Genomic DNA, 10,932 nt, shown 5'->3' with positions numbered 1-10,932 from the left:
CGGGGGGGGGCTGGAATGGGCAGAGGCAGAGGGGCAGCAAAACACTGCTCCGATGCGGATGGGGTGGCCACTGCGCGCAGGGCAGGTGCCGGAACCCGGAGGGAGAGAAAGAATCCCAAGGTAGGGCAGGTGCGATGCCCTCAGGTAGCTCTCACCGGGCCTGGGCATTGCAGAGGAGGAAAGGCTTCCGGGAGGTGGAGCTGGGTCTAGAGACTGGGAGGTAGGGGAAACCAGGGGGGGAAGGTGTGTCAGGTGGAGGGACTGCTGTGAGCAAAGGCAGGGAAGGGGAGAGTGCAGAGCGGGAGGTGGAGACGGTTGGAAAGTCAGTTTGGAGCTGGGTTGGAGAGGGGCTTTGATGCCGGGTTCCAGTTTGGAGTTTATCTTGTAGCAGCAAAGTGCTCTGGACCTGCTCTGAGGACTAAATCGAGAAGGTAAAACCCAGCTGGGAACCCAAAGGGAAGAGCCTCACAGCCTCTGGTGTCCGGGGGCTCACTCCTTGACAAAGGCAATATCTCTGACATCCGCCCTTATGAGGCGCCCACAGAGCCTGTGACCCAGCTGGACTCACAGGGGAACCTCCTCTGTGTCCGGGGCTGGCAGGGTTGTGGAGCCTGGGCAGTTTCTTGACTCCCTCCGCCCCTCCTCATGTTCCTCACTTACTGGCATCAGGTTGCAGAGAGCTTCTGTTTCCTGCTGCCGCCCTGCCATAGGTTAGCAGCCTCCATATTCTGTTTGCTGTGCGCTGGGCCCTGCGGGAAGAGCATGAAGATGGATGCGGAGAGGCATTCCTAGGAGGGTTAAGACCTCAGGCCTCGGGCCTGGTGGGAGAATGCCTCGTCTGGACATGCTTTGCCCTGCTGCCCTCCCTCCCCAAACAGCACCCTATTTCTTAGCTCTTTCCAAGAGTTCAAATTATCCCTCCACCTGCTCATATCAGATCATGAGCTCCTGGAAGGCAGGGACTGTTATCTGACTCACCTCTGGCCCACAGGGCTTGGAGCAAAGCAGCCTAGGGACCATTTATTAGCCTACACTAAACCACAGGGCTGGTGGTGGGCAGGAAGACAAGAGGCCCAGCCAGACTGGCCACTGCCCTGGGCCTGCCATGTGCCACTGACGGCCATTATCTCTAGTCCTCACGGTAACCCTGACAGGTCTTGTACCTGTTTTACGGTTGGGGAAAATTGAGGTTCAGACTGTGAGTCATGTGCCCAGGATGACATAGCTAGGAAATGGGGCTGGAATCTGGGCTTCCTGGATTTCAGCCTGAGCCCTGGCATTCCTTCTTTCCGATGGTTTCCCTTCCATCCTGCAGTTCTGGTTCTGTTGCCTCACACCTGTCGTAAAAGCTGTCTGACCAGTTGCCTTTTTCAGGGCCCTCCTCACCTCTTTTGGCCTGCACAACATCCCAAGGGTGGCATCTATGGCATTGCCTCCCTGCCCAGGTGGCTCCTGCCAAGATTCAATCCAACTAGTGCTTCAGGCTTCATGGCTTTTGTGTTCCCTGCATGTGGCTCGCCCTCCAACTTTAACCCAGCACTCCTGCTCCACGCTCTCCTTCCTCTGGGCTTATGTCAAGTCCTGGGGCTGCAGAGTCAGGCAGGGGAGAGGCCTGTTTGCTTAAGAAACTTCACCTCTCATCCCTTCACGCTCAGTTCACAGGAATCCCTTCCTCGGTCCCTGCCCCCTCCTGGGCTCCTGGCCTCTGATCAACAAAAGTCCTTCTCCATGTTGAGCTGTTTGCCTCTCCATTGCAACCTCCTCCAGGAGATCTGACCGGCATCTGATAGGACTTCTGGTCACAGGTGGAAAAAGCTCAATTCAAACTGGCTTGAGCAAAAAGGGACTTTATTGACTTGGACCCGGAAACGTCCAGGAGTAATACTGGCTCAAACATGGCAGGATCCAGGATCCCCCTCTCCCCCATCTCCATCTTCCCATCCATCTGCCATCTCTTGGCTCTGCTTCCTTCTGGGTTGATTTTATTCTCAGAAGGCTGTCTCCCTGTAGAGGCTCCCAACAGTTTTTGGCATCCATCCAACCAACTTAGCAACCTCACAGAGTGCCTCTCCTAGAACCAGTCTCATTGGCTTGGCTTGGGTCATAGGCCCATCCTTGAACCTGGCACTGTGGCCAAGAGGATAGAATCAGGCCTTGGGCATATGCCCACCTCCTGGGGCGGGGGAGTAGAAGCAGCCTCACCTGGACCAAAGGAAAATGGGATTGTTAGAAGCAGATGAAGAGGGAGTGGATGATCTCAGGTCAAAACAACAGATATCTACCCCCTCTGCTCTTGTCCATCTCAGCAGGAAGGGGTGCCTCTTCCTGTGTTCTGATGGGCTTGTCATCGCCGGGCCGTTTGTTCTCTGTGTTTTGTGCTCTAGTTACCTACATTAGAGGCTTTACAAAAGCTGTTTCCATTGCCTTGGGGACACCTCTCTGCCCCTTCTCTCCCCCTCAAAGTGATATATGAGTTAATGGTACAAATGTTTAGAACAGGACTTGGCATGTAATAAACTTCAATAAGTGTTAGCTGGCAGGACACAGTAGCTCACACCTATAATCCCAGCACTTTGGGAGGCCAAGGTGGGCAGATTGCTTGAGCCCAGGAGTTAGAGACCAGCCCGGGTATCATAGCAAGACCCACCACCCCGTTTCTACAAAATAAAATTTTTTTAAAAATTAGCTGAGCATAGTGGTGCACACCTATAATCCTAGCTACTTAGGAGGCTGAGGTGAGAGGATCACTTGAACCCAGGAATTTGAGGCCATTGTGAGCTATGATTGCACCACTGTAATCAGCCTGGGTGACGCAAGACCCTGTCTCTAAAAATAAGTAAATGAATAAGTGTTAGCTGTTATCCTGCGGACTGTTACTACCAGCCCATCTATCTTTCCAGGCTTGAAGTCGTACAGTCCAGGCTGTGAATCTGGGCTCTGCTATTTACCAGCTGTGTGACATTGGGCAAGTTATTTTGCCTCTGAGTTTCTTCGTCAGCAAAAGGGTGTCATCCTAGCCTCCTGGGATTATTGGGAGAATTAGCCACCACAATGTGCAGTAGGTGCCTAGCACGGGGCATCCAGTAGATGGTAATTATTTTTATAATTGCTATTATTACCATTGTAAAACCTTTTCTGAACTTCCCAGTTAGAACTAATGTTTTCAGAACACTTCAATCCTGTATTCTAACTCTTTACTCTGGCTTTTCTGTCCCTATTGCTAACCAAGGAAGTGCTAGAGGGTAGGGCCCCAGGCCTTTTCATTGTTCTGTTCCTCCCTGAGTCTGGATGGCGGCATCTTTCCCAGCTCCCTCTCCCTGAAAGCAGGGCTGTGAGCTGCTCTGGGGATCCCTGGTGGGGCCAGCTCAGCCTCTCTTCTGTGCTTGCAGGTGCGGGAATGGAAGGAACAAGGCAGCAAGACCTTCATGTGCACCGGGCGCCCTGGCTGGCTCACTATCTCGCTGCGGGTTGGAAAGTACAAGAAGACGCACAAAAACATCATGATCAACCTGATGGACATTCTGGCAGTGGACACCAAGAAACAGGTGAGAGCAGCACAATTCCCTGACTCTGAGAGCAGGTAGGGCACTGCCCCGAGTGCAAGTGACTCACAGGGAGATGGTTTTAGCCAACATCATCCCAGACTCTGCCCACCATTGCGATCCTCAAGCCTCACAGCCACCAGAGATGGCCCATTTTGCAGGCGGGCAGACTAAGAGTTCAGGGAGACCCTTTGATTGTCTCTACTTCCACATGCTGAAGCAAGAGGATTGCCTGAGCCCAGAAGATCAAAGTTATAGTGAGCTATGATTGTGCCACTGCACTGCAGCCTAAGCAACAGAGCGAGACCCTGTCTCTTAAAGTTAAATTAAATTAAATTAAATTAAATTGTGTGCATTTTGATAAGTTTGGCATACATGTGCACCCATGAAACCATTACCACAATCCAAGCAACGAACATATACATCATGCCCCCAAATTTACCCAGGCCTCTTGCTAATCCCTTCCTCGAGCTTCTCCCTGCCTCTTCCCCCACATCCTTAGGCAAACAATGATCTGCTTTCAGTCACCATAAATAGTCTGTTTCTATAGTTTTGCATAAATGGAATCACCCAGTATTTTTTTTGGTCTAGCTTCTTTCACTCAGGATAGTTGTTTTGAGATTCATTCATGCTGAAGTATGTAACAATAGTACATTCTCTTTCACTGCTGAGTAGTTTTCCATTGTGGGCCTATATCACTGTTTATCTGTTCCCCTGCTGGTGGACATTTTGGATGGTTCCAATTTGAGGCTGTTACAAATAAAGTAGAACATTTGTAAACTGTCTTTGTAAGGACATAGGCTGTTTTTTCTCTTGGGCAAGTACCTGGGAGTGGAATGACTAGATCACATGGTATTTGTATATTTAACCTTTCGAGAAATTGCCAAATTTTTTTCAAAGTGGTTGTGCCATGGCCAGGTGTGATGGCTCACACCTGTAATCCCAGCACTTTGGGAGGTGGAGGCGAGAGGATTGCCTGAGCCCATGGGTTTGAGACCACCTTGGGCCCCTTGGCAAGACCTCATCTCTACAATAAATTTTAAAAAAATTAGCTGGGCATGGTGGCGCACACCCGTGGCTCCAGCTACTTGGAAGCCTGAGGCAGAAGGATCGCCTGAGCCCAGTAGGTCAAGGCTGTGGTAGCCATGAGCGTGCCACTGCACTCCAGCCTGGGTGACAGTAAGACGCTGACTCAAACAAAACAAAACAAGTGAAAAACAAAGTGGTTGTAGCACTTTGAAATATGCTCTGTATAATACCAGATATAATTTTAATATTCCTTCCAACACTGAGTATTCTTGTTGTTCCACAGTGTAATAAACTTGGTATGGGTAATCTTCTTAATTGTAGTCATTTTAATAAATGTGCAGTAGTTTCTCATTGTGGTTTTAATTTGTATTTCCCTAATGATTATTGATGCTGGACATCTTTTCATGTGTGTATTTGCCATTTGTGTATCTTCTTTGGTGAAGCCTATTCAAATCTTCTGTCAATGTAGAAAAATCATATTGTTATATATTCTAGAAATGTCCTTCATCAGTTACACGATTTGCAAATATTTTCTCTTAGTTTATAGCTTGTCTTTTGAAGATCAGAAGTTTTAAATTTTAATAAAGTTCAACTTTTTAATTTCTTCTTTTACACACTGTGTTTTTGATGTCTTATTTAACAAATCTTTGCCTAACCCATTGTCACAAAGGTTTTCTTGTACAATTATTTTCTAGAAACTATAAAGTGAAGCTATCTGGGCCTAGAGTGTTCTCCGTGAGCAAGTTTTTAACTACAAATTTAACTTATTTAATAGATATAGAGCTCTTCAGTTTATTCGTTTCTGCTTGAGGGAGCTTTGGTAGGTTGTATCTCAAAGGTATTAGTCCACTTCACTAAGTAGCATAATTTATTGACATAAAGTTGTCCTTTTAACGTCTGTAGACATATGTAGTTACATCATGTCTTTCATTCTTGATATTGGTATTTTGTGTCTGCTCTCATGTCTTCCTGCCCAGTCTGGCTAAAGCTAATCAATTTTATTGATCTTCTTTAAAAAGTAGCTTTGATTTCATTGATTTGTTTCTTTGTGCCTGTGTTTTGTTTTCTATTTAATCGATTTCCACTTTAGTCTTTGTTATTTCTTTTTTTTCTTATGGTGGGCTTAATTTTACTCTTTTTCTAGTTTTTTAAGGGTAAAGTTTAGGTCATTGCATTTGACCTTTCTTTTTCCTAATATAGAGGTTTAGTGTTATAAATTTTCTTCAAAGCACTGTTTTAGCGTGGCTCACTAATTTCGATATATTTTCTTTTTATTTTCATTCATTTCAGAATACTTTCTCACTTCCCTTTTGATGTCTGCTTTGACCCAGGGATGAAGTACATTGGTTTTCTTTTTATCACAGGTTTTGAGCAATTTTAATATGATGTGTCTTGGTATAGTTTTCTTCATAATTTTTGTGTTTGGAATTTATCATAATTTTTCACGAAATCTGGAAAATTTTTGGCCATTATTTCTTCAGATCTTTTTTCTGTCCCCTTCTCTTCCTCTCTTTGGGGGCTGCTGTTACGTACCTATGCAGCCACTTCAAGTTGTTCCACAGCTTCGCTCACTGAGGCACTGATCATTTTTCTTTTTTTTAATTTTTTTTTTCATCTTTCAAAACTCTTTTCTCTCTCTCTATTTTTTTGGGATAGTTTCTGTTGCTGTGCATTCAGGTTCACTACTCTTTTCTTCTGCAGTTTCTAGTTTGCTGTGTAGTCTCATCCAATGTATCTTTTTAAAAATTATTATTATAAAGATGTGGAGTACAATTCAGAGTTAGGTACACAAATGTGGATTATGCAGTATCCTTGTTGATGAGGTATGCCCCTTCCTCCCCTGACAGTTTCCCCCAACTGCCAATCCCACCCTCCCTCCCCTAACAGTTTCCCACTACTGCCAATCACTTTCTGGTAGTATTATAATTGTTCAAGGTCCACGAATGAGTGAGGACATATGGTACTCTATTCTTTGTTTCGGTGATAGATCACTGAGTACAATTGACTCTAAATCCGTCCAAGTTGCTGCGAAGTCCATATGTTTGTCCATCTTTATGGCATTGTAAGCCAACATGTCTTTGATTTCAGACATTGTGGTTTCATTTCCAGAAGTTGGATCTGGATCTTTTAAATATCTTTTAAAATATTTTTTAAGTGTCTCTACTTGAGTTTTGGAATATAGAAGATACAGTTATAATAACTGTTTTGATGTTCCTGTTTGCTAATTCTAATTTCTGTGTCCCTTCTGAGTCTGTTTTGCTTGACTGATTTTTCTCATGATGGGTTGAATTTTCCTGCCTCTTTGCCTCCCTGGTAAACTTTGATTGGATTTGGACACTGTGACATTCTGACATTTTACCTTGTTGGGGCTGAGTATTTTTACATTCCTCTAAATTTCAAGTTTTGTTCCAGAAGGCAGTTAAGTTACTTGGAAACAGTTTGATCCTGTTGGGTCTTGATATTTTAGATGGGGCCAGGGCAGCATTTAATCTTGGGTTAATTATTTCCCATTTCTGAGGCAAGATCATTCTGAGCGCTCTCCCCAATGCTCTGTAAATTGTGAGGTTTTCTATTCTGGCTGTGGGAACAGACACTGTCTCCTACCCTGTGTGAACCGCTTGGGCTGTTACCTGCTGTCTTTTCTGGTAGTTCTTTCCCTGGCTTCAGTCTTGGGCAACATCTCTGTGTGTGCACTGCTGGCCTCCACCCAGATTTCCCTCCCTGCACTGTCTCATTCCAGCAGTTGGCTGGACCATCCGTAGAGCTCGCTTTGTTTGTTCCCTACTTCTCAAGGATCACTACCTTTCATTGCTTATGTCCACTATGTTGAAAACTCTTATTTTATATATTTTGTCTGTTTTTTTTTTTAAGGCAGCAGGGTAAATATGGTCCCTGTTGCTCCTTTTCAGCTGTAAGTAGAAACCCTTGGGACGGCATATTAATGTGTACATTAAAAATCATTCAGCTGGGCTTAGTGGCTCAGCCTGTAATGCCAGCACTTTGGGGCTGAGGCAAGTGGATTGTCTGAGCCTGCAGGTTTGAGACCCGCCCTGGGCAACTTGGTAAGACCGCGTCGCTACAATAAATAAAAAATTAGCCGGGCGTGATAGCGCATGCCTGTGGTTCCAGCTACTTGGAAGGCTGAGGTGGGAGGATCACCGGAGCCCAGCAGGTCAGTGCTGGGTGGCCGTGAGCATGCCACTTCACTCCAGTCTGGACGATGTAGTGAGACTCCAACTCAAAAAAAATAAAAGTAAAAATCACTCTTTCCGAGAATATTTAATGATAAGGGATGATGGTCATAGTATAGTGTTAAATTTTCAAAAGGTAAGACAAAAAAGCATGTGTGTTTTTTGTTTGTGTGTGTTGTATTAAAATATGCAAAATAAGCTGGGTGCCATAATCCCATCTGTAATCCTACACTTTGGGAGGCTGAGGTAGGAGAATCACTTGTGGCCAGTTGTTCAAGACCAGCTTGGGTAACATAGTAAGATCCTGTCTCTACAAAAAATTAATTTAAAAAATGACAATAAAAATTTAGCATACAAAATAGCAGTATAGATGTGTGAGAAGAAAAACAAAAGAAATACACTTTGTTATTAACACTGGTAACTCTGAAGAATTAGGATAGATGATTTTTCTTTTCTTCATTTTTGCTGTATCATCCAAGTGAATGGAGTATTTCTCCTATAATCTAGAAAAAGAAAACCTAAATATTAAGTGTAAGACTATTTCAAGAAACGAGATTGAACACCAGCTATCCCAAAGTCAGAAGTCAGATTCACTGTAATTAAAGGCAGTGTAATATTCTAGAAAAAGCCCTTGAAGGCGAGGAATCACTGCATGGAGTATTTGGGAAGGTTTGAGATGACACCTTTTGTGTGCAGGGGTGCCTGGCCGCCTCCTTGTGACCCAGGGTCCCTTTTCTTGTGTGTCAACAGATTGTCCGTGTGGAGCCCTTGGTGACCATGGGTCAGGTGACCGCCCTGCTGACCTCGATCGGCTGGACTCTGCCCGTGTTGCCCGAGCTGGATGACCTCACAGTGGGTGAGGACTCCACGTCAGTGGGCAAGAAGAGTCGGAGGTTCCTAGGACGACAGCTGATGGCCTTGGCCACCTTCCATCTAGTCCCTGGATCACCACTATCTGTGATAGAAGTCACCCTGTCTCTTACTCACCTGCTCCAGTGACAGGGCGTTCACTGCCCTCTAGTCCATTTCTGAGCTGCTCAAGTTAGCAAATAGCACTTTAAAACTTCTGGCTCAAATCTGCTTCCCTGTGACTTGTGTCCATTCTCCAGTGCCACCCTGTGGAGCACACAGAATAAGTGCAGTCTCTTTTTCTCCCACAGGATTCACAGCCCCCAAAACCTTTTCCTCTCCAGGGGAAACACCTTCGGTGCCTTTACTGTTGCCACGGGACAGGACTTTGGCCACCTCTTCAGTCCCTGTTTTCATTAAAATCCTTAAAATGAGTGCACACAGGTTTCTAGGTTGAGGCTGGCTGGAGGTGAGGGTGTGAGCACCCTGGGCGGGGTCTGCCCATCCATCCCCTGCCTCTGAGGACACCCTCAGTTTCCCATCTATCCTAAGTCAACAGCCCCATTTCTGCCAGCTTCCCGTGCCTCCCTTGCCCTAGGGGGTCCCACAGCTCCAAGCCACCCCACAGTTCTCTCCGGCTAACACACGTGTCTCTGCAGGGGGCTTGATCATGGGCACAGGCATAGAGTCGTCATCCCACAAGTATGGCCTGTTTCAACACATCTGCACCGCCTACGAGCTGGTCCTGGCCGATGGCAGCTTTGTGCGGTGTACGCCGGTGAGTTCAGAGACGGAGATGTCCAGGCCAGACTGCTCTGGGCATCAAGGAACCTGAGGTTGGGGAGTGCTTCATTTCAAATATGCCTGTTCAGTGCTTCATTTCAAATATGCCTGTTCATTTCAAATATGCCTGGATCTATATCTATGATAGCAAAAAGTGTATATAGTCCCTTAGATATGCTTAGGCAATATTGTAAATGTTGAATATATACTAAGGCATTTAACCCTTCAACAATCTTATGAGGTAAACACTGTTACTATCCCCATTTTATAGGTAGCACAGAGTGGTTAATCAACTTGCTCTGGGTCACACGGTTAGTAAATCTTACATGGCTGAAACTTAAACCTTGGTGATATGACTCCCAGATCCTTGCCCTTAGCCTTTTTTTAGACCATACCGCCTGGAGGAATTCAAGCCTCAGCATCAAAGCACTGTATCAGACCGGGCATGGTGGCCCATGCCTATAATCCCAGCATTTTGGGAGGCCGAGGCAGGAGGATTGCTTGAGCTCAGGAGTTTGAGACTAGCTTAGGCAACATAGCAAGACCTCATCTCTACAAAAAATAAAAATTTTAAAAAAAATTGGCCAGTCATGGTGGCACATTGCCTGTAGTTCCAGCTACTCAGGAGGCTGAGACAGAAGGATTGCCTGAGGCTGTGGTGAGTGGTGATCATGCCTAGGTGACAGAGTGAGACCCCAACTCAAAAAAAAAGATAAAAAAGCTCTATGTCAGATATTATGAGGTATAGTCATGTGTTACTTAATAATGGGGATATGTTCTGAGAAATGTGTTTTTAGATTGTCATTGTGTGAATGTTGTTGTATAAGTGTGTTCTTTCTTTCATAAACCTAGATAGTATAGCCTACTATACACCTCCTGTTCCTAGGCTACAAACGTATGTATGTTGCTGTACTGAATACTGTATGCTATTGTAGCACAATAGTAAGTATTTGTGTATCTAAACATAGAAAAGGTACAGTAAATACAGTACAAAAGATAAAAATGGTGTACCTGTCTAGGGCACTTACCATGAATGGAGCTTACAGGACTGGAGTTGCTTTGGGTGAGTCAGTGGATGAGTGGTGGGTGAATATGAGGGCCCAGACATGACCGTACACAATTGCAGACTTTTGTAAATACTGGGCACTTAGGCTACAATACGTTTATTTAAAATATTTTCTCTTCTTTAATAATAAATTAACTTGAACTTACTGTAACTTTTTAACTTGATAAACTTCTTAATTTTTAAAAACTTTTTTACTCTTAGTAACGCTTAGCTTAAAACACACACACATTATACAGCTGTACAAAAATATTTTCTTTTTTTATATCCTTGTTCTGTAAGTTTTTTCTATTAAAAATTATTTTTAGCACTTTAAACTTTTTTGTTAAAAACTAAGACATGGGACAACCCCTTCGGGTCCCCACCCACTGTGGGAGATTTTCTGTCCTCTCAATAAATCCTGCTTTCTCAAAAAAAACTAAGTCACAGACACACATATAGATAGCCTAGGTCAACTCAGGTCGGGATATTTTCT

At 44.8% G+C, this 10,932-nt stretch overlaps 1 protein-coding gene across 1 annotated transcript in view; it reads left to right on the top strand.

Annotated features, from left to right (window-relative positions):
• The first annotated feature begins 69 nt into the window (after positions 1 to 69).
• The window catches only part of DHCR24 (24-dehydrocholesterol reductase), a 29,540-nt gene continuing 18,677 nt past the window's right edge, over positions 70 to 10,932 (top strand). The window contains exons 1-4 of the mRNA XM_008067813.2: positions 70 to 144; positions 3,390 to 3,545; positions 8,513 to 8,618; positions 9,271 to 9,389. Of these exons, the coding sequence (XP_008066004.1) occupies positions 3,426 to 3,545; positions 8,513 to 8,618; positions 9,271 to 9,389 (345 nt within the window). The 5' untranslated portion in view covers positions 70 to 144; positions 3,390 to 3,425. The remainder of the gene's footprint in view (positions 145 to 3,389; positions 3,546 to 8,512; positions 8,619 to 9,270; positions 9,390 to 10,932) is intronic.

The sequence above is a fragment of the Carlito syrichta genome, unplaced genomic scaffold (assembly GCF_000164805.1).
Source record: "Carlito syrichta isolate Samal-C Ts95f unplaced genomic scaffold, Tarsius_syrichta-2.0.1 Scaffold309778, whole genome shotgun sequence".
In the NCBI taxonomy this organism is placed as follows: domain Eukaryota; kingdom Metazoa; phylum Chordata; class Mammalia; order Primates; family Tarsiidae; genus Carlito; species Carlito syrichta.
This window is presented reverse-complemented; position numbering and strand designations above follow the sequence as displayed.